The sequence below is a fragment of the Scyliorhinus torazame genome, chromosome 12, assembly GCF_047496885.1.
Source record: "Scyliorhinus torazame isolate Kashiwa2021f chromosome 12, sScyTor2.1, whole genome shotgun sequence".
Classification (NCBI taxonomy): domain Eukaryota; kingdom Metazoa; phylum Chordata; class Chondrichthyes; order Carcharhiniformes; family Scyliorhinidae; genus Scyliorhinus; species Scyliorhinus torazame.
The window spans coordinates 46,428,889-46,452,829 of NC_092718.1; the positions used below are offsets into that span (position 1 = coordinate 46,428,889).

Genomic DNA, 23,941 nt, shown 5'->3' on the forward strand with positions numbered 1-23,941 from the left:
CTAACTGGTCCACTGGACTTCAAAAGACATTTTTTTTCTCTCTATCAAATGTCAATGTAAATGTAAATGTAAAAAGGAAACCATTTGTTGTATATAGTTCTCCACCACCCCCGCCAGACTCAATTTTAACAGGGGGTGAATGTGGTAAACCACTGTTGCACCTCTATTAGGTGATGTATGGTAGGACCTGTACTACAGGTACGTTGGTAGTCCCTGCCTGCTGGCTCCGCCCAGTAGGCGGAGTATAAATATGTGTGTCCTCCATACTGCAGCCATTTCACCAGCTGCTGTAGGAGGCCACACATCATAGAGCAATAAAGCCTCAGTTGTACCCAACTCAAATCTTTGTGCAATTGATCGTGCATCACGTAGATAAATTTATTCTTCAGCTAGATTGAAGGGCTTGTAAAAGCAGAGGATTCTCAGTAATCTGGGAGGTTTCTTGTAGTTGAATTGCAGGAGTTCAGCTCTCAGGTGAACTTGAAGTTGGAACAGCAGGGGGTAGGAGCCCTTCTCTCACTTTCAAGGGATAACTATTTGTTTCCAAAGCTGTGACATTGTCTTTCATCTGATTTGATGGCTTTCAGGTAGTGTTTATGATGGCATTTGTTTTCAGAATGGCTTTTGCTGTTATTTTAAAAGCAAGTAACAAACATGTGGCCTATTGCAAATCTGAAGTCCATTTCCAAAGAAGGTGGTGTGTTAAGGCTTTTCACGCCCTGAGACTTTCAGACAGCCGAGGTCTTCGTGTTTGGGATGAGGAGGCCGATGAAATCCATTTCATATTCATGTAACACCCATTGAGTTTTGATTTCTCTATTGTCCATGGTGAGGCAGAAAGACGTGTCAGCTGATATATCACGGACGTTTCTGCTGAAGGTCCATTCTTAACAAAGGATATGTGAATTTCACATATTTGAATTTAGATATTTGCTTGATTTTTAGGATTCTCTCATGCTGAACACTGCAAAGTCATGTGAAATGCTGCAGCCATCCGAAACAGCTTTTGGTGTCCACTTCTTAAAAATGTAGCTTTAAATTTTGTAATATTTTCATGCCTGTACTGAGAATGGCAAACTGTTAGATTGGTTCAAATGGGACCTTCCCAGTCTTTATTGAAGTAATGCATTTTTAAAAAAACCATTGAAGTCCAGTGGAACATTGTTTCAACATCATTGTTGTATTACATTAATGGGTTGCTTCACCTTTACTCTCACAAATGATAACACTCTGATAGAGCACTCAGTAGGATGCATACCTCCACCAAGTTGTATTGACTCAATGTTACTACAATGATGGAACTGTGCCTTGAGTCTATTCCCTGTCTGGTTGATGCTCTGTAATTATGATAACTGGAAAAAAAATCATTAAATAATTAAAAAATCATTAAAAAAAAATCAAAAAATCTCAAGCTTCAGGCAAATCCACATCCCATAACCTGCTCTGAAAACACTGCTCACATTTTCGCAGCTGTGACAAATTTGCAGCACAGCAGTTGAGACAATCCACGACTGTCTTAAAAATAAAATCAGGTTTCCCTATCTTGCAATGTTAATGGAACCTTTAAAAAATTCGAGGATCCAGATTCTCATCTCTGCCAAAAATGAATAATAGTCGAATACTTGTTATTTGGCATGCTCCAAAATGGGTTTTGCCAGTGTAATAAAAATGTTGGTTAATGGGGAGTTGCTATCGCATGCTTTGATACTACTTTAGAAAGTTATCGATGTATGTCTATCTACAGCCCTATCTGCAGCTCCCTCTCCCCTACCCCTCTTTTGTGTACAGTAAGAAGTTTTACAACACCAGGTTAAAGTCCAACAGGTTTGTTTCGATGTCACTAGCTTTCGGAGCGCTGCTCCTTCCTCAGGTGAATGAAGAGGTATGTTCCAGAAACATATATATAGACAGATTCAAAGATGCCAGACAATGCTTGGAATGCGAGCATTAGCAGGTGATTACATCTTTACAGATCCAGAGATGGGGTAACCCCAGGTTAAAGAGGTGTGAATTGTGTCAAGCCAGGTCAGTTGGTAGGATTTCGCAGGCCAGATGGTGGGGGATGAATGTAATGCGACATGAATCCCAGGTCCCAGTTGAGGCCGCACTCATGTGTGCGGAACTTGGCTATAAGATTCTGCTTGGCGATTCTGCGTTGTCGTGCGTCCTGAAGGTCGCCTTGGAGAACGCTTACCCGGAGATCAGAGGCTGAATGCCCTTGACTGCTGAAGTGTTCCCCGACTGGAAGGGAACATTCCTGCCTGGTGATTGTCGCACGATGTCCGTTCATTCGTTGTCACAGCGTCTGCATGGTCTCGCCAATGTACCCCGCTTCGGGACATCCTTTCCTGCAGCGTATGAGGTAGCCTTATGTAAGATGCCACCTGGAATGGCCAGCACTGCGTCCGGGTTCCAGCATTCTCTTCAAATTCACCTCTGGCTCCGCAAGAGTGGGGCAGCGGCACTGGGGCCTTTAAAGAGCTCCAGGCTTCAGAGAGATTGAGACTTACAGGTATCTAGATCTGGCTTTGGACTGGCGTGCTCATTTCTTTTTAACAGTGGCCCTTTAGAAACTCCATCAGAAGATGCTAAAGGGAGAAGGGTTTGAATGCTGCAAATTCCAGTTGGTAGAGAATTCCAGCTGGTGCAGTACTGGGTAATAGAAATGTTACTGCTATTTTCCTTGGGTCATACCCTGGGTACCCAGTACACAGAGTACTTGGCTGATTACTTATTGACTACTAACAAACATCACCATCACAGTATCTGATCCAACCTTTACATTACAGCTGCATGAGGTATTTTCAGCAGCCTAGACACTATCTCAAAGAGCACCCTCAACAATCTGCAATTCGTGGTTAAAGGTGTTGAAGCCAATGGTATGGTGTAGTTATTCTTGCTGAAGTAAGCTAACTCAAGACTACAATACATCAAAATTAAGACCTACTTTGGCCTTTGGAAGAGATGTTAAACAATGGTCCTGTTTGCCTCTTCAAGGATAATACGGGCTGGATTCTCTGTTCCCCCAGCTGCATTTGTCTCGGCAGTGTGCCATTTGCTGGTGGCAGGATTCTCTGCTCTCGCCGCTTGTCAATGGGACTGCCCATTGAAGCCACCCACACTGCCAGGAAATCTGCAGGCGGAAGTGCCAGCAGGAACATAGAATCCCAAGGGGCCAAAGAATTCCGGTCTATGATCTGTTTAAGGTACTCTCTTTGCTTTGGATAATATTTCTCCTTCAGCCGGAAACAAATTCACTAATCTATTGAACCTGTCTCTGCACAAAATGGCTGCAGGATCAATTAATTTTGATTCCAAGATGTGTTTAAAGAAATCAGTTCTGTTGCAAGGAATATGAGCAAGAGTCGACCACATAGCCCATTGAGCCTGCTCCCCATTCAATGCGATCATGGCTGATATTGGTATCAAGCCCATTTTCCCAACCACTCCCATATTACTTAATTCCCTGAGAGATCAAAAAGCTGCCTATCCCAGTCTAAATGTATTCAACAATGAAGCATCCATATCCCTCTGGGGTAAAGAATTCCAAAGCTTCACAGCCCTTTGAGTGAAGTTAATTCTCTTCATCTGAGTCCTAAATGATCAGCCCTTTATCCTGAGACTATATCCTCGTGTTTTATAATTATAAAAGTTCCTACAATCATTCTTTTATATTTCTGGTTAGTTTACTATCACATTCTATTTTTTCTGTTTTTATCATATTTTTGGTGGCCCTTTGCTGACTTCTAAAACACAGTCCTCAGATTTACTTTTTTTTTTTCAGCAGCAGTGTAATACTCTTCATTTAATCTAATGCTATCTTTGACTTCCTGAGTGAGCCACCAATTGGCCATTTTTGCTGAGCTTTTGCTCTTCAATGGAATGTATTTTGTTAGAAATTTGAAAATATTTCTGCAAATGTTTCCCTCTGATCATTTGCGTCCATGCCTTTTTATCTATTTACCCCAATTAACCATAGCCTCATACATCCCCTTATGCCCATAGATCATACCCATAGAATTGGCTTTGTTTAAATTTAAGATTTTTGTTTGTGATTGGGATACATTACTTTCAAACTTTAAAAAAAAATTCGAGCACCATTATTATTTTTTTCCAATTAAGGGGCAATTTAGCATGGCCAGTTCACCAACCTGCACATCTTTTGTGCTGTGGGGGTGAGACTCATGCAGACACGGGGAGAATGTGCATACTCCACATGGGACAGTGACCTGGGGCTGGGATCGAACCTGGGTCCTCGGGCCATGAGGCATCTGTGCTAACCACTGTGTCACCATGCTGCCCTCATTATTTTCAAACTTAACATGGTATTATGATCACTATTTCCCCAGTGGATCTCTTAGTATGCATTGCTAATTAACCATGCTTCATTACACAATATTAGATCTATGATACCTTTATCCTTGGTTGGTTCTATTACATATCACTCCAAGAAACTGTCACAAAAACCTTACAAACTCATCTTTCAGACTTATTATAAAGTGTTGGGTGTAGTTTGGTGCTTTTATTAAGATATTGGTCGCCTTAGGTACTTCGACAAGTTTTTATTAACCACTAGAAACTATATACATAGGTAAAGGTCCAAGCTAGAAGCTATCTCCACGCTTTCTCCAACACTACAGTGACCCTTAGGTGTCAGTCATGTATTCTCTTATATCACTCTGTAAGTGTTGCTGTATTCAGTCACATGTTAACTGTTTATATGCCAGGCCCTTATACTACAATCTGCCCCTCCCAAGCTTTATCTATCCCAATTACATATATCATTACTATTACCTCATTTCCCTCAAAATCTCTAAATTCCTAGATTCAAGTGGTCTGGAGTCCTTATAACCCTTCCATATCTTATTCTTATTATGGAAGAGGAGTACTAGACTCTGTTGCTGCAGATAAACATTGTTTAAATCGAAGGTTGTTCTAGCATTGGGGTGTTTTTTTAGCCACTTTTTCCATTATTTGGCATTGAAATGCTTTTTGTCAATTCCCAAATTGTGGTGATCTGGAACAAAGAACAAAGAAAAGTACAGCACAGGAACAGGCCCTTCGGTCCTCCAAGCCTGCACCGACCATGCTGCCTGTCTAAACTAAAATCTTATACACTTACGGGGTTCGTATCCCTCTATTCCCATCCTATTCATGTATTTGTCAAGATGCCCTTTAAACGTCACTATCGTCCCTGCTTCCATCACCTCCCCCGGCAGCGAGTTCCAGGCACCCACTACCGTCTGTGTACAAAACGTGCCTCGTACATCTCCTCTAAACCTTGCCCCTCGCACCTTAAACCTATGCCCCCTAGTAATTGACCCCTCCACCCTGGGAAAAAGTTTCTGACTATCCACTCGGTCTATGCCCCTCATAATTTTGTAGACCTCTATCAGGTTGCCCCTCAACCTCCTTCGTTCCAGTGAGAACAAACCAAGTTTATTCAACCTCCTCTCATAGCTAATGCCCTCCATTCCAGGCAACATCCTGGTAAATCTCTTCTGCACCCTCTCTAAAGTCTCCACATTCTTCTGGTAGTGTGGCGACCAGAATTGAACACTATACTCCAAGTGTGGCCTAACTAAGGTTCGATACAGCTGCAACATGACTTGCCAATTTTTATACTCACTGCCCCGGCCAATGAAAGCAAGCATGCCATATGCCTTCTTGACTACCTTCTCCACCTGTGTTGCCCCTTTCAGTGACTTGTGCACCTGTACACCAAGATCCCTCTGACTGTTAATACTCTTGAGGGTTCTACCATTCACTGTATATTCCCTACCTGTATTAGACCTTCCAAAATGCATTACCTCACATTTGTCCGGATTAAACTCCATCTGCCATCTCGCTGCCCAAGTCTCCAAGCAATCTAAATCCTTATGTATCCTCTGACAGTCCTCATCGCTATCCGCAACCTTTGTGTCGCCCGCAAACTTACTAATTAGACCAGTTACATTTTCCTCCAAATCATTTATATATACTACGAACAACAAAGGTCCCAGCACTGATCCCTGCGGAACACCATTAGTCACAGCCCTCCAATCAGAAAAGCACCCTTTCATTGCTACTCTTTGCCTTCTATGACCTTGCCAGTTCTGTATCCATCTTGCCAGTTCACCTCTGATCCCGTGTGATTCTCATTGCTTATGGGGCAGACAAACTCTGAGTTTGTCTCTGTCGTGTTTTTTTCTTCTTTCTTTGTGTGGCTTGCCGTAGCGCATGCTGGGGTGGAAGATGGCTCTTCCTGTTGTAAGGGTGTGACTTGGTTGTCAGGTCACCTTCGCAATTTGCTGCGTGGTGTACTGTCAACAATGGATGGCTGCAACTTGGTTCCAGCATCGTTTGTGTCACTGGGAGCACCTACTCTATGGTCTCAGGGTTTCTCTCTCAAACTAGCATCAGAGCTAGAGGTTGATGCCCTTCTCATTGCTGCTTTTCTCTCTTAACTGTCAGCTACTTGAGGTGTTGTGGTAGCCATCTGAGTGGTTAGCGGGTCTGATCAATGAGGAATTTCTGCCACTGGAACGGAAGTGGACAAACCTGCTCTGCAAAGTGAGAAGGCATTTCAGAGCTGAAATCCTCGTTGAGTGAATATGCTATCCCCGAATGGCTCAGATTTCAGGTCCCTATAATCATAGCCATCAGGTCCCCATAATCACAGTCATCAGCCATTCTGTGTAAGTCAATATGAAGGCGGTGACAGGTTATCCAGTCTGCTGGACACATTAATTATGTTCAGCTCTTTCAAGGATTTTGATACTTCTGAGGTTAAAATAAATGTTGAATTGTTTTAAAACTTCATTAAGTTTTGCAAATTATTCACTGGTTTCTCGTTTAGCTATTATATTGGTGGCTATTGGGCCTACCAAATAAAGCAGTGTGTTAATTTGTTCAGTTTCTGTCTTTTTTTCCAGACCTCAAGCCATCATGTATCCAAGGTATCTCTTTCTCTGAAGTCCCCAATTTTGAGATTGGAATTAGGAAGTCCCAGATTAATCTGGAAAAATGTATTCATGATACATGGTTAAAGTTTTTATATTACAGGTTCAGCTTTCAGAGGTTTCTGGAAATCCAAGGTTGTACTGCCGTACACTTCATCCCAATGGGTTTTCGTAATCTTTTCAGTTTTGACAGGCTCCTGTAGTAATGGCAATCAGCGTTTACATTTTTCCAACAATTGCTGCCTGGATCAACTGGTTAGTCTGCACCTCTTTAGCAGAACGATCTCAGATCTTGAGTGAAAAGTCCTGGCGTTTGCTGGGTTTTAAAACTCCCAACTCAGGCACGATTCATTTTTAATTATATCTTTTCTTTTGTTGAGAAAGATTAGCCACCACATATTCAGGTGCCAACTCAGGAGTATGTTTCTCAGACTATGATTTAAACAACAATTGCTGACCACTGTAGTATTTAACTTTTTTCAGGAATGTGTTCTCCAGGAATTAAACTCACAGGTCTGTAAACTCTGCACGATGAAACTAGACTTCCACAGAATTAAATGGAGTCCCCTGCTGCAGCGAGGAATTTAATTTCTGCCTTCAGCTTCCAAGCCTTTCTCGGGAGCTTTACTCTGGCAATTCCCTTCCATGCCTTCGCTTCTTCAGAACGCTTCTTTGATTTTATTTTGTCAGTTTTCTGGGATTTTAAATGTCTTCTGCAGTCTATGTGATTTTGAGTTGTTTTTCACTGCCACTTCATTGCAAGGTGTTAGGCATAGTTCAATAGGTCTTAAGGTATTTGTGGTCTTAGGTCGTCATTCAAGTGTTTATTAATTAGAAACTATCTGTAGGTAAAAATCCAAGCTAGGAACAGTCTCCATAACTTGCTTCCAAACATGGCTGTCCCAACAGTACACAGACCATCAAGTGCAGATCATATGTTCTTTTACATTACTTGGCAGTACTGTCCCACATAAACATTTTATATGCCACTCAAATTGGATTGTCTTCACCTATATCATAGATGAAGATTAAAGTCTAACCCCACAATTATTACACTTCCTTGTTGCATGCTGTAATAATTTGCTTAATGCTCTAACCAATGGTAGCAGTTAGGGGACCTATAAACTACTCACACCAGTGTTAATCAATAATAAATAATCTTTATTATCACAAATAGGCTTAATTAACACTGCAATGAATTAGTGAAAAGCCCCTAGCCGCCACATTCCGGTGCCTGTTCGGGTACACAGAGGGAGAATTCAGAATTCTCAGCTGGTACGGGGATTGAACCGGCGCTGCTGGTCTTGTTCTGCATCACAAACCAGCTGTCTAGCCCAGAGCTAAACCATCTCTGCTGGTTTCGACCCATATTGATTCTACTTTCTAATAATAATAATCTTTTTGTGACAAGTAGGCTTACATCAACACTGCAACGAAGTTACTGTGAAAAGCCCCTAGTCGCCACATTCCAGCGCCTGTTCGGGTACAGAGGGAGAATTCAGAATGTCCAAATTACCAACAGTACATCTTTCGGGACTTGTGGGAGGATACCGGAGCACCCAGAGGAAACCCAGGCAGACACGGGGATAACATGCAAACTCCGCACAGCCAGTGACCCAAGCCAGGAATCGAACCTGGTGCTGTGTAGCAACAGTGCTAACCACTGTGCTACCGTGCCACCCATCTGGTTCAGAGGCCAGATCCTCTCTAATTCCTTATGTATTCCTTTACTGTAAGGGTTACCCCATATCCTTTCCCACTTGGTCTGTCTTTTCAAAATATTGTGCACCCTGGCACATTTTATTTCCCAACCTTGATCACCATGTAACCATGTTTCTGAAAAGGTAATACAATTTAAATCATTTTCACCACTAATTCATCTTTATCGCAAATGCTACGTGCATGAAAAAACTTCGAGAATAAATAAAATGTACATGCAAAGAAAGGTTTACAAAATAATTTTGGTGTTTGAACAAAATCATTAAAGTTCAAAGTATAATATTTGAGTAATTACAGATTGGTGCACATGGAAATGCAAATGATATAAAACCTGGGTATAATCATCTCTGCCCTTTCCTAAAATGTGGTGACTCACTCAGTTGGGGTGAGGGGAGCGGTGGCATTGGTGGTAGCTGTACGATTCCATAGGTATTGACCATGCTCCAGTACTTATCAAGATATTCCACTATAAAGGATGAAAATCACATCAGTGCCTGGATTGGCAGCAGACTTTTTATTTAAATTCTACTCTTCCTCAGACACAGGACACTTCAGCCAGTTGTACTATAGCCTCACCCAATTTCAGAAAACTCATTGGAATTAATATTAATTGGTAGTAATGGGCATGAAAAATATTGCAGCTTTGCGTGCTTACACATGACAGAGGGCAAGGCAGGTTCTCCTTGATCACCCTTCTTCTCTCAAACAAAAGTTAGTCGCCATGGAATAACATTTTCTGCGAGAAACAAAATTGTGCTTTTTCCAATAACTTTTATTAACAAAAGTTGAATCAGATTTAAATAGTACAAAATACACTGCTCTTTTTTGTTTACATCAAAAATACGAAGAAAATTGAAAAATGTCACAGTTTTAATGGCAAGTTGGATAATGCACATTTAGCTTATTGTAAAGTTATTTTTCCCACATTCAAGTAACACTTCAATTTTTGTGCTTATGTTTTTCATTCCATTTCAAATGTTCCTCATTCTTTATTAACTGCCAGCTAACACAAGAAAGGCCACCTCGGAGTCAGAGGTCGACAGCAGAAAGGGCCCTTCAGCCAATCATGCCTGCGCCGGTCAAAAGTCAACCTAACTATTCTAATCCCATTTTCCAGCACTTGGCCCATAGCCTTGTATGCATTGGCAAACATATAAACATTTAGATACAAACACTGGCAAAAACTGCCAGATAATGACACAAGAAAAGCTACAAGGACACTATTAAATTACACAATGTTGATACTATACAATTCAGTTGAAAAGCTTTTATTTTCCAAACCCCAAGTGCATTTTTCAGTTTAATTTTATTAGAATTAAGACATTTCATTCCACCTTTATACATGAAGATAGAAGAATTTTAATCCTAACTGTAAGAACCTCTGGTTCAAATTTAGTTCCAAAATTTTCATACAAGGCTGAGAAAATAAATGGGATATTCTGATAAGTGGCCTTAAGGTGCAAAATAAACTCTTCCAATCACGTGTGAAAAGTTCTCACTTCCCAATTGGCCAATGTGGCTTGCAATTATGTTTTCCCCCAATTTCCATTGGCCAACTATCAAACCACTTAAGAAGTTTTAAAAGTAAGTTAGGAATGGGCATCAAAATTCTTCAGCAATTCGAAAACTTGGCAGATTCTCTCGCTCCCTGCAGCGTGCGCCCCCCCCCCCCCCGCCAAAAGTGAAAAAAAAGAGTGCATTGTAGTCAAAGCCCTGAGAAACATGTAATATTATACCATTAAACTTTTGAATCAGAAATCAAATTGGGAGTTCTAATATCACTAGACTAAGAAGCAGTAAAATAATTCATTCTAAAAGTATTCCATTGAAATAGAATATTTCATAGACTTATTAATGCAAGCTTATCATTCACACAAGTGCCTTCCTTAAAAGGAAATGATCAAATGTAAAATGGCTCATGTACATGAGTAATTTAACAACCAAATCAATCTCTTCTTCCTTCTCCAAGAATAAACGGTACTGTGCTCAGACCATACAAAATGAAGGTCAGGTATTGATCCACTCAGTATGATTTCAATTTTTTGGCTATTTCTCTTAGTAGCTGAATTGCCACTAACTTAAGGGGCGACTTTAAATATGAATTTAGCACTGGTCTCACATTTTCCCTCATTTGTATAAAACCAATTAAACTAAATCAAATGAACGGAGGGACAAATTAAAGGGGCATCCCCTTCAAGGGATACTGCCTTAAACAGAAACAAATCACAAAATGAAACTTTAAACCATCACACTGAACGCCAATATATAAGCACCTTATTAAAAAAATGACAATACCACAGCCAGATATCAGTCATTTGTAGTGAACAAGAGCATATAACCATCCTAAGTATCTCCTCTATCACTCAACCATTTCCCCCACTCCCTGCATTAGGACAGTATTTAGAGGAGAAACATTTATCTATGCTTGAAAATTGCCTCCAACAGCTTTGCTCCATTTAACTGGTCTGCATTTGTAAAGGCAACAAAATGGATAGTTATGCACAACATTCCCTTTAAGATACATGAATTGAGTGCAAATTTATAACAAACGGTATAAGATTGTACTCTTTGGTAACTTTATAAATACAGATATGGTGATTATTTTTTTCCAAAACTATTAACTTGCTCAATAATTAAAACAGCATTGGCAGTAACCGAGAACTGGAAATCACCCTCTGTAAACATTGTACCAGTATTTTGCTTAAGAGGACAAAAAATGTAAACATTAATCTTCAGCTTTCCCAGAGATAAATAGTCCCCAATAGTTCAGACTCTCTTTCCCTCAATTTAACTGATAAACAGTGCTCATTTAGTGATAGTAATTCCCCCACCCCGCACATTGAACTTACTGCTACAGCAGTAGCTATAATATCTTAAAGTATACCCCTCTTCCATTCAGCATACTTGGTTGTTTAACGAGGGGGGGGTTTAGCTTCTCCTGGCGTTCATTTGAGGGCTGGTAGGTTTTTGTTGCTCTGTAGAGTTAAGGTTGCCTAAAATGTTTCCTTTTCCCATCTTTGGTTCAGGTTAACATTTTCTCCTTCTGCACATCTCTGCCAACTAGCTAGAACATTTTGCAGTTCCTTCTCTTCCCGAACAGCAGTCTCTTATGCCATTCAGTTTACTCCTGACCTATCTACCACAGGCCATCATTCATCTTCTTCCAAATCTTCCTCTTGCAGTGTTGAAGATGCTCTATACTTCAATACTTAAAACTTTAAACCAACATAAAAAGAGAACTCCTCCCTCAAATATCAAATGATACTTCATGTTGCATCTCTTCTGTGAAGGTAGGGTTAGGGTCAACCTGAAGAGGAAAAGAAAAAGTGTCATGAAATTGTAGCCAGTCTACAAAATAATTGATACAGATACAATAGCAGATATTACTGTAAATTTAAAAATCTGTCATTGAAGAAATCTAGTTTCCTTAAGCTAATTAAAAATATTCATGTGCTCAAACCTCTGAGTAAACTGGTGGCGGCTGAAATCGGAACTCTTGAATATAAGCAAATATGGGGCTCCCAAATTCATGCTCCAAATGATCAGCCTGTGGAAGGGATGGAAATCGTCTGGCAAGGTCTTCTTCAGACACAATATCAGCATAGTTGGGTGGAGCTGTGGAGACAACAGCAAGACAGAGCTTTGCAAACTGCACCACCATCAACAAGTAGTCACTGGACCAGAAGCCAGGAACACAGTATTTCAAGAGCTATCAGCAATTACTGAATAGGAATAATTGGGGTTACCTTAATCAGATTGTTAAATAGTGTTTTTTTATAGATATTAACTGGAGGGAGAAGTCTTACCTTCAGGCTGTTCTGGCAGGGCAAGTTGAAGCCAACTCATGTCCATGCTGAATTGGCTGCACATACTAGATGTTCTACTTCCAAAACCATTGTATGGGATTGTCCCAATAACTATCGGAAGCTCAAGCATCAGCTTTTTAGAACCTGGAATGTGTACATAGACCTGTAAAATAGAAAAGTAGTTAGGATTGAAAACACTAAAGGAAAAGTATATTGCTGGACCTTTTAAAAAGAGAGGGATGAAGAGATTTACACTTTTCCTTTGTTTTATGTACTTAAATGCCACTAATGGAAAAGGTGCTCAAAAGAATATACTAGGACATGAAGGCTGAACAATGAAAATAGGTTGTTATGGGCTTGCATTTTAGCACGTACTTACAGCTAAAGAATATTCCACACTGATGATGCAGCAGTCTAGGATAGATGGGATCACTGGTGGAATTTTGAGGGCTTTTCCATTCCATGACTCCGTACTACCAGAAGGAACATGGTTTCCACGAACATTTGCAATCATTTGTCGAAAGGTCTTGGTTTTCTCATTTGCAAGGTAGGTCTGAGTTTGGAAAATTGCAGCTTTTGGCATAACAAGGCGTGAAGAACAATTCTCAAACTCTGCATAGATTGGGATTGCTTCACCTGTTTCAAAATAAGATTGAATTAAAAACATTGAAAAGCACACTTCAGAAATAAAAATATGGGGGGGGGGGAAATCATTCAACTCACCATTGCAGAACCCATTTCTCTCAATATTGGCACTTAGGGATATTGGTCCAGAGGTAAAAAACCAACAACCGATTGTCTTTTCTTTACTTCTTGATACTGAAAACTAAGGAAAAATGATAAATATTGCATAAGCAAGCAAAATAGTAATTTTATAAAAACTTGGATATTCTCAAAGATGTTCTTTACTGGTAAACGGAGGTCGGAAACATTGTTGCTAAACTAACCTGTCCATTTTCAAGTCACTGTTCAGGTAAAGTGGAAGATGTGGTCTAAATAAACAGACCCCAGTGAATTTTAAGTTAATTGGAGCTAGTTGCTAGATGCTTCCAAATGCCCAGCTCAATCTATAAACATCCCTCAACAACAGATATGTTCAACTTTGAGCTGCCCAATTGTATGTAGTCAGATTTCAAAGCGATTCAATTGTTTACATGCGATTGATTTATGGAAAACAAACTCATCAACACTATTTACATCCCACTGAAAGACATTTCAGCACGGTAGTATTGTGGATAGCACAATTGCTTCACAGCTCCAGGGTCCCAGGTTCGATTCCGGCTTGGGTCACTGTCTGTGCGGAGTCTGCACATCCTCCCCGTGTGCGCGTGGGTTTCCTCCGGGTGCTCCGGTTTCCTCCCACAGTCCAAAGATGTGCAGGTTAGGTGGATTGGCCATGATAAATTGCCCTTAGTGTCCAAAATTGGCCTTAGTACTGGGTTATGGGGATAGGGTGGAGGTATTGACCTTGGGTAGGGTGCTCTTTGCAAGAGCAGGTGCAGACTCGATGGGCCGAATGGCCTCCTCCTGCACTGTAAATGCTATGATAATCTATGATTTGGTAACCAAGTTTTCTCCCAATAGCTCATTTAAAAATTACTTAAATTGTCCTCAATCTTATGAATCGGTTAGTGCCAAATTCATACTATACAGCTGCTTTAGAGGCAATCTTAGACTTTGATACAGATCCAACGTTTATATTACTATAGATTTTGACATTTCAAACGTTGATGTTGATTCAGGACAATTTACAATGAACTCTGGGAAGTTTGCACTGGACAACAAGCACCGCCAGTTTCCTGGTCTGTGCAAAGCAGCCAGTCAAGCAGGTGGTACTATCACTGGCACTCCCACCAGAACCACATTTTGGTGGACTCAGATCCTGTTGAGGCAAAGGCAATCATTGCTCAAATGTTATATTGGTGATAGCAGCTCAGTAAAATAAAATTGCAACAAGTTAATGTTTGCAGATATGCCAGATATGCACTTAAACAGGCCATTTATTGATAAATTCAGATGGATATTTTTGGCTGGTATTTATGTACCTGCAAGATGTAACATGCATGTATGTACAGGTCCCCTTTAACAGTTATTTGATGCAACAGTTGCTCAACTTGAATTTATAAGAAATATGAAAAGAAATGCCATTCAACTTACCAGGAAATTTGGCGCATTAATATCAATTTGACTTGTCACTGAGAATTCCCTCTTCACAATTTGGTTAGGGACACATGGCCGTTCCAATATTGCTGTCACCCAGTATTTAACACTGCCATATTTTCCATCAAAGGATGTAACCAATGGCCTAGGTTTTAAATAAATAAAACACATTTAGAACCAGTTACTTGTCTCCCCCCCCCCCCCCCCCCCCCCTCCCCTCCCCTCCCAAAGATTACATTTTTGCATATGCACTCCAAAGTCTGAGACTTACCCTTGTGGTAGTTGAAAGCTGAATGAGAATTCATGTTTTCCTGGTTGTAATACGAAGCACTCTTGATCACCTGAAAGAAATAATGACAATGTATATTATAGACAAGAAAGATGCTTTAGAAGTCCACACCTGGTCATTATGGGTATTAAGAAAATCAAATGGTTTCAATTGGACCATTTCTTGACTGGGGTAGAGATCACATCATATAGAAACAAAGTTGCTTTATAGGTAACACTTGGCAAAGTGATCACCCAGACTGCTTTTGATTACATGAAGAGGTCAGTGAAGAAAAAGCATTTTTGATTTGGGACAGTTTAGTACATTAAAGACAATGGCTTAAGTACAAGTTTTTGCAGACCAAATTTTTCCTTTTTTGCATCTTCACCCCCTGCAGCCATGTAACATGGGGAGGTTGGAGAAGAAACAGAACTTTTGGTCATGGTGCTCCAGACATCATGAAGATGTGTGTTAGTGGTCTTCTTTTCTTACCTGTCAATTTCATATTTATAAACTTTTCGCCAGAACTAAAGGCAGGATGTATTTAGCTTATCTTCTTCCCCTCTAAAGCTGCTAACTGACCACATTTCCAGTAGCTATTTGGGGCAATTATATAAACTGAGTCAGTAATTTGTGTTACATCTGTAAGAAGCCTCTCTCCCATCTCTAATGCTGCATCAGACCAGCCAGCAACTGGACTTGCATGTAGAACATGTGTAACAAGAGCGATTTTAACTATCTACAGCTGTCAAATTAATGATTATCTGAAATGAAATGAAAAATGAAAATCGCTTATTGTCACAAGTAGGCTTCAAATTAAGTTACTGTGAAAAGCCCCTAGTCGCCACATTCCGGCGCCTGTTTGGGGAGGCTGGTAAGGGAATTGAACTGTGCTGCTGGCCTGCCTTAAAAGCCAGCTATTTAGCCCCGTGCTAAACCAGCCCCTTGTCTTGCCCTAAAGGTGAAACTAAACATGCAGTTTTACAGGCTGCACTCTGCATATGCACAAAGAAAACTTCTGTACAGTAGAGGCGCTGGGAAATGTACAACGTTTGATTTCCCATTATATATGAATCTTGATATATCTTTAAAAAAACAAGCGCGTTGAAGATTTTGCCGATAAATAAAGATGACAGATGAATGGACAGTCTCCGTAGTTATCAGTCATCTCTTAAAATATATTAAAGCAAGTGCGGGGGGGGGGGACAAGAGAAAAGACTTGCTGCACATTTGCACTTTCGAATCAGTTCGGGCAATGGGTCCACAGTTAATGTATTTGGTTTTAACTCATCAGAATTCCTGCTACAGGCTTTAGGAATGGGATCGTTATTATCGAAGAGAGACTGGAAGGACAGCGCGGGGAAAGGGGTAGGGGTGGGGTGGTCATGTCGAGGGCTAGCAGGGACATGGGGGGTCGAATGGTCTCGTGGCGTGGCCCTGGAAGAGTTAAGGCCGCTCACCACCGGTGTTCAGTTTGTTTGTATCTTACCTGTGGCCTCTTGCAGGGTTTGCCGGTGCTGCAGGTAAACCGCCTCCTCCCGGTACCCGGGCGCCGAGGCCGCGTTCGGGACCGCCGCCGCCGCCTTGTCGCTCCAGTTGACTCGGGCGCGGCCCTTCGCCTCCAGCCGCACGGCCGCCGCCGGCAGCCAGTCGCTGACCTCGAGCAACACCTGTCCCGAGACCCGGTCCCCGCTCGAGTAGCCGCCCAGCTCCTGGGCGTCCAGCACGATGCCGAAGGTCCTCACCTTCACCCCCATGGCCGGCGGCGCCTCAACCCGCCCGCTTGAAAGGAAGAAAACAAATCCCCCCCCCAACCGTCCTGTCAGCGACGGTGCGGATTTCTCTGCCCCCCTCAACAGCCCTCCTCCCCGTTTTATTTCAGCAGCATAATTCATCGATGTCAGCCCTTCCTTTTGTTTCCCAGCCCCGCTCCGTTTCAGAGAATAAATAAATCAGTGCTGCTGACTGAGTGCCTGCAAAGGGTACTTTCGCTTGCAAACTCGACCATGCCAACCCATCCTAACCCGATGAGCCATCGAAACCGCCGCCCCTTTCAAGCCTATTGGCTGGTTGGGCCGGCGGCCCGCCCCCCCTTGGCGCGGCACGGGAAGCCGAGTGGCCGGCGGGCCTGTCACTCAGATTCCCAACCCCGCCCCACCCCCATCAGGTTCGGTTGCGCCGCGCTCCCGGTGGGGTGTTCGCTCACGCTCCGGGCGCGCTGCCGTGCGGCTGATCGGGGCGTGATCGCCAATCAGCGGCCGCGGCTGGCGCGTGTACAGCGCCGCCATTGGTCGGCGGGCCGCACGTTCCGTGGCGCCCGGCCAATCGGGGGAGGCTTCCGTCATGTGCACGGCCGCTGCTCGCCTCTCTCCCTCCCCCCGCCGGCGTCAACAAGCTGTCAGCTGGGTCGGCGTTGCCCCGGACAACGGGTGGCGGGGGAAAGGGGGGCGGGGCGCGGAGTCAGCCACTCTTTTGCTCCTTTTCCACTCTCAGCCTGCGAGAGGTGCAGCTGTTACCCTTTGATGCCTTTTCCTGTCCAGCTGAGTCAATGAATTTTGAGCATTCGGCTGCCGCCTTCTTGATTTAGAGCGAAAACTCCGCCCGTTCAAACCCGCAGTTTGGAATTGGTCCTGAATCAGTGGGAATTTGTTTGTTGTTGCTCTTCTCCCAACCTCTGCCTTAAATTCCATCCCTCAGCCTCTCCTGTTACCCCACCCGCCCCTCCTGGCTGACCTCAAAATTGCTGGCATGAAAGACACCTCAGTGCCCACGCATTAGGAGCAGCGGTCGGGGCCACTTGCCCCCTCCTGCCGGCTGTGCCCTCAATAAGGTCCAGAGATATGCAGGTTGGATGGATTGGCCATGCTAAAAATTGGCCCTTCGTGTCCAGAGAAGGCAGTAGAGCGGAGATGTTGATTGGTTGTTGCGGGGGTAATTTGCATACGCCGTTGTGCTCACCCTAACTTGAAGGTGTACCTGAGCAAGAGACCCTAGCTGTTCAATTATTCAGCAGAGGGCAGTAGAGCGGAGCTGCTGATTGGCTGTTGCGGGGAAGGCTCAGCGCCGTTGCACGCTGCCCTCGGAGTGGCTGTGGGGGAAATGAGACGGTCACCCACCTTGTGGAATGTGCCTTTGCAAAGAAGGTCTGGAGAGAGATGCAGTAGTATTTGTCAAGGTTCATCCCGAGCAGCTCTGTGACACAGGACTCTGTGCTCTACGGACTGTTTCCAGGGACACACACCGAGACAAACATCAACTGTTGCTGGAAGGTCATCAACTCAGTGAAAGATGCTCTTTGGTCTGCCCGAAACTTGTTGATCTTCCAGTGCAAAGACCTGTTCTCGACCGAGTGTTGCAGACTGGCACATTCCAAGGTCCAGGACTACGTGCTGAGGGACGCACTCAAGCTTGGGGCAGCTGCCGCCAAGGCGCAATGGGGAAAGACAACTGTGTGAGGTCTTACCAGCAAATGTACACCGAGGGGCGGGTAACAGTGTAAACCCCCCTCGGTCTGGGTCATTAACACTCCAATGTATAAAAGAAACATGACAATGTAAATATTTAAGAAGGAATTGTAACGTAAAGAGTGATATGTGTGTAATGTTATCAAAATTGAATGGAAGAAAGTCAAGGGAATGTGTAACACTGATGGAAATGTACAGTCAAGACAATTCGAAATGTTCTGTAATGTTTATGATAGATAGTATGAATAAAGTATATTTTTTGAAAAAAAATAGTTGCGGGGGAAATTTGCATAAGCCATTGTGCTCACCCTAACCTGAAGGTGTACCTGAGCAAGAGACCCGAGCTGTTCAAGTGAAGCCAAGCATCCAGCAGAGGGCAGTAGAGTGGAGCTGCTGATTGGCTGTTGCGTGGGAAATTTGCATTCGCCCTTGTGCTCATCCTAACTTGAAGGTGTACCTGAGCAAGACACCCTAGCTGTTCAAGTGAAGCCAAGCATCCAGCAGAGGGCAGTAGAGCAGAGCTGCTGATTGGCTGTGGCGGGGAAATTTGCATACGCTGGTATGCTCACCCTAACTTGAAGGTGTAACAACACACCAGCCGTCTGAATATTCAGTAGCAATCCCCGGGAACAATGTGCAACAAATTAGACACACAAAGCCAACCCAGACTTTTCGGTGCCAGCAGGAGCCTACACAAAGAGAGGTGAACGACCACCCCAAAACTGCCCCTCGATCAAGGAATCGCTCCAGCTTTGGAGAATATTGAACCAAGTGATTGGGACGAAGTCCAATCACTTGGAACCAGGTACAGGGTCCGCCCCAAAAGGCGGGAAGCCCCTGGGGACTATAAGAATAGCGTCCAAGATCAAATCGACCCTTCTTCTCTCTCCATCCTTCTGCACCCTTCGAGACCCTTCTGCTGACCTTCTGCAACAGCCGCTAAAATCGTAAGTCTTACTTCAATGCTCGCTACGAGATAGGCGCTCCTGGCTATTGACCTGTACCAGCTTTGAATCCCGCAGGCTCAGAACCCATACGAAAGGCCATTCGTTTCCCTGACCTGGTGGGCCATTCCCAAAGTTAAGTATTGGCCTGTTAGTTGTAGGAAGTAGCTTAGAAGTAGAATTAATGTATAAGTATTGGTTACTGTATATAATAAATGTTATGGGGGACTTTAACTTTCCAAATAGTGACTGGAAACGCTATAGTTCGAGGACTTTAGATGGGTCCGTTTTTGTCCAATGTGTGCAGGAGGGTTTCCTGACACAGTATGTAGATAGGCCAACGAGAGGCGAGGCCATATTGGATTTGGTACTGGGTAATGAACCAGGACAGGTGTTACATTTGGAGGTAGATGAGCACTTTGGTGATAGTGACCACAATTCGATTACGTTTACTTTAGTGATGGAAAGGGAAAGGTATATACCACAGGGCAAGAGTTATATCTGGGAGAAAGGCAATTATGATGCGATGAGGCAAGACTTAGGATGCATCGGATGGAGAGGAAAACTGCAGGGAATGGGCTCAATGGAAATGCGGAGCTTGTTCAAGGAACAGCTACTGTGTGCCCTTGATAAGTATGTACCTGTCAGGCAGGGAGGAAGTGGTCGAGCAAGGGAACCGTGGTTTACTAAAGCAGTCAAAACACTTGTCAAGAGGAAGAAGGAGGCTTATGTAAAGATGAGACATGAAGGTTCAGTTAGGGCACTCGAGAGTTACAAGTTAGCTAGGAAGGACCTAAAGAGAGAGCTAAGAAGAGACAGGAGGGGACATGAGACGTCTGGCAGGTAGGATCAAGAATAACCCTAAAGCTTTCTATAGATATGTCAGGAATAAACGAATGACGAGGGTAAGAGTAGGGCCAGTCAAGGACAGAAGTGGGAAGTTGTGCTTGGAGTCCGAGGAGATAGGAGAGGTACTAAAGGAATATTTTTCGTCAGTATTCACACAGGAAAAAGACAATGTTGTCGAGGAGATTCAGGCTACTAGACTAGAAGGGCGTGAGGTTCATAAGGAGGCGATGTTAGCAATTCTGGAAAGTGTGAAAACAGATAAGTCCCCTGGGCCGGATGGGATTTATCCTAGGATTCTCTGGGAAGCTAGGGAGGAGATTGCTGAGCCTTTGGCTTTGATCTTTAAGTCATCTTTGTCTACAGGAATAGTGCCAGAAGACTGGAGGATAGCAAATGTTGTCCCCTTGTTCAAGAAGAGGAGTAGAGACAAGCCCGGTAACTATAGACCAGTGAGCCTTACTTCTTTTGTGGGAAAAATGTTGGAAAGGTTTATAAGAGATAGGATGTATAATCATCTGGAAAGGAATAATTTGATTAGAGATAGTCAACACGGTTTTGTGAAGGGTAGGTCGTGCCTCACAAACCTTATTGAGTTCTTTGAGAAGGTGACCAAGCAGATGGATGAGGGTAAAGTAGTTGATGTGGTGTATATGGATTTCAGTAAAGTGTTTGATAAGGTTCCCCACGGTAGGCTGCTGCAGAAAATACGGAGGCATGGGATTCAGGGTGATTTAGCAGTTTGGATCAGAAATTGTCTAGCTGGAAGAAGACAAAGGGTGGTGGTTGATGGGAAATGTTCAGACTGGAGTCCAGTTACTAGTGGTGTACCACAAGGATCTGTTTTGGGGCCACTGCTGTTTGTCATTTTTATAAATGACCTGGAGGAGGGCGTAGAAGGATGGGTGAGTAAATTTGCAGATGACACTAAAGTCGGTGGAGTTGTGGACAGTGTGGACGGATGTTACAAGTTACAGAGGGACAGAGATAAGCTGCAGCGCTGGGCTTAGAGGTGGCAAATGGAGTTTAATGCAGAAAAATGTGAGGTGATTCATTTTGGAAGGAATAACAGGAAGACTGGGCTAATGGTAAGATTCTTGGCAGTGTGGATGAGCAGAGAGATCGCGGTGTCCATGTACATAGATCCCTGAAAGTTGCCACCCAGGTTGAGAGGATTGTTAAGAAGGCGTACGGTGTGTTAGCTTTTATTGGTAGAGGGATTGAGTTTCGGAGCCATGAGGTCATGTTGCAGCTGTACAAAACTCTGGTGCGGCCGCATTTGGAGTATTGCGTGCAATTCTGGTCACCGCATTATAGGAAGGATGTGGAAGCATTGGAAAGGGTGCAGAGGAGATTTACCAGAATGTTGCCTGGTATGGAGGGAAGATCTTATGAGGAAAGGCTGAGGGACTTAAGGCTGTTTTCGTTAGAGAGAAGAAGGTTAAGAGGTGACTTAATTGAGGCATACAAGATGATCAGAGGATTGGATAGGTGGACAGTGAGAACCTTCTTCCTCGGAATGTGATGTCTAGAACGAGGGGACATAGCTTTAAATTGAGGGGAGATAGATATAGGACAGATGTCAGAGGTAGGTTCTTTACTCAGAGAGTAGTAAGGGCGTGGAATGCCCTGCCTGCAACAGTAGAGGACTCGCCAACACTTAGGGCATTCAAATGATCATTGGATAGACATATGGACAATAAGGGAATAATGTAGATGGGCTTTAGAGTGGTTTCATAGGTCGGCGCAACATCGAGGGCCGAAGGGCCTGTACTGCACTGTAATGTTCTATGTTCTAGAGGTGTGCAGGTTAAGTGGTGTTACGGAGATATGGCGGGGGAGTGTGCCTAGGTAGAGTGCTCTTTCAGAGGGTCAGTGCAGACTCGATGGCCGAATGGCCTCCTTCTGCACTATAGAGATTCTGTGGATTCTACGGATCATGGTTGACCTGATTGTAACTTCAACCTCACATTCTTGCCTTCCCTGATAACATTTCACCCCCTTGCTAACAAATTTACGTGCTAAATCCACCCAACAACGCACCAATTACTCCATACAATGGTGGCAGACAGATAACGTCACAAAAGAGCTTCTTATGGCAAAATAGGCCATTTGGTCCATTGTGTCTACAACAGGTCCCCTAGTGCGAAACCCTAACCCTAACCGTAACCCATTTATTGCCACTCACTTGCCTTCTCCCTGTAACCTTGCACACTTTTCCTTTTCAGGTAAAAATCTAATTCCTTCTTGATTACTTCAGTTGTATGTACCTCCAACTACACGCTCAGGCAGCACATTTCAGAACTTTACACCTCACTGCTTCATTACAATTTTGTGGTAGTCTGTGTCAGGAGGATTACAGTACCTAGTAATGCCGGAATACCATTGGTGGAGAATGTACTTGTTCCCATTGGTTAAGCTTGTATGTTAGCTCCGCCCTGCAAGGCGAGGTATAAGAGCCAGTGCCGCCCCAGCAGCTTTCTTCTGTACCTGCGCTGCTGGAGGAAACATCTAGCGTATTACAGCCTTCAATTGTCTCCAATCTCGTTTCTGAGATTATTGATCGTGCATCAATTTAATACGCTAGATTTAAAAGAATGGAGCTCTGAATCAAGCCGGAGCGTCTGCAACTCAGCCGCCATGCGGCAAACTCAGCTGCAACCTTCAAGCACTGGCTGCCGTGTTTCAATCGATATCTCGGAACGGCCGAAAACACACCCACGGGTGAACAGAAACTACAAGTCCTGCACTCGAGGGTGAGCCCAGAAATCTACACCCTCATCGAGGACGCGGACGATTTTGATGCAGCAATGGAGCTGCTGAAAGGACATTATATTCGCCCTGTAAACCAGGTCTACGCCCGATATCTGCTAGCGACGAGGTGACAAATCCCTGGGGAATCACTGGAAGAATTCCACCGTGTGCTCCGTGTTGGGGAGAAACTGCAGCTGCCCGCAAGTTTCAGCGAGCGACCACACAGAACCTTTGATCCAGAACGCTTTCATTGCAGGTATGCTGTCCTCCCAAATCCGCCAGTGATTGCTGGAGAAAGAGACACGAGGCCTCAAGGAGGCACGGGCCCTTGCCGGCTCCCTGGATGTGGCCTCCCGAAACGTCCGCGCTTACGTCCTCGACCGCGCAGCAGCCACCTGAGCAGCATGGAACCACCCTGCGGCCGACCCCGAGGCACCTCCCATCCCCCCACAAGTTTGTGCTGCAAGACGGCCTGGCAACCCCGGGGGGCCCTGCTGCTATTTTTGCGGGCAAGCCAAGCACCCCTGACAGTGCTGTCCGGCCCGTTCATCCACCTGCAAGGGATGTGGTAAAAAGGGCCACTTCGTGGCGGTATGCCAGGCCCGGGCAGTCGCTGCGGTCACCGGCGGCGAATACGGATCGCCACCACAACCCTCTTCACGGTCCCCGTGCGGCCAGCGGGCCGCCATCTTCCTCCTCCAGGGCCACGTGCGGCCTCCGGGTGCCGCCATATTGTCCCGCGGACGCCACTTGCGATAGATGGGCACCGCCATTTTGTGCACCCCTAGCCATGTGCGACCAATGGGCACCGCCATCTTGGATGGACTCCCAGGACCCCAGCTCGGCTGACCACACATCGCCCAAAGAAAACATTCAACTGCTGCCACGAGTAGCCTGGGTGACCCTGGACCAGTCTCGGCCCCGAACACTATCGACTGCTACGACGACGGTGCTTATCAATGGGCATGAAACGTCCTGCTTAATCGATTCTGGGAGCACGGAGAGCTTCATACACCCCGACACGGTAAGACGCTGTTCT

The 23,941-nt window shown here is 44.1% G+C and overlaps 1 protein-coding gene across 1 annotated transcript; it reads right to left on the bottom strand.

The window, feature by feature from the left end:
- Positions 1-9,411: 9,411 nt before the first annotated feature.
- Positions 9,412-16,924, bottom strand: LOC140387550 (arrestin domain-containing protein 4-like). Its single transcript, XM_072470800.1, has 8 exons — positions 16,384-16,924; positions 14,898-14,967; positions 14,624-14,771; positions 13,190-13,292; positions 12,846-13,102; positions 12,467-12,629; positions 12,121-12,275; positions 9,412-11,967 (listed from the first exon to the last, which is right to left on the bottom strand). The coding sequence occupies exons 1-8, from the start codon at positions 16,787-16,789 to the stop codon at positions 11,908-11,910; spliced, it is 1,362 nt and encodes a 453-aa protein (XP_072326901.1). The 5' UTR covers positions 16,790-16,924; the 3' UTR covers positions 9,412-11,907.
- Between the last annotated feature and the right edge of the window lie 7,017 nt (positions 16,925-23,941).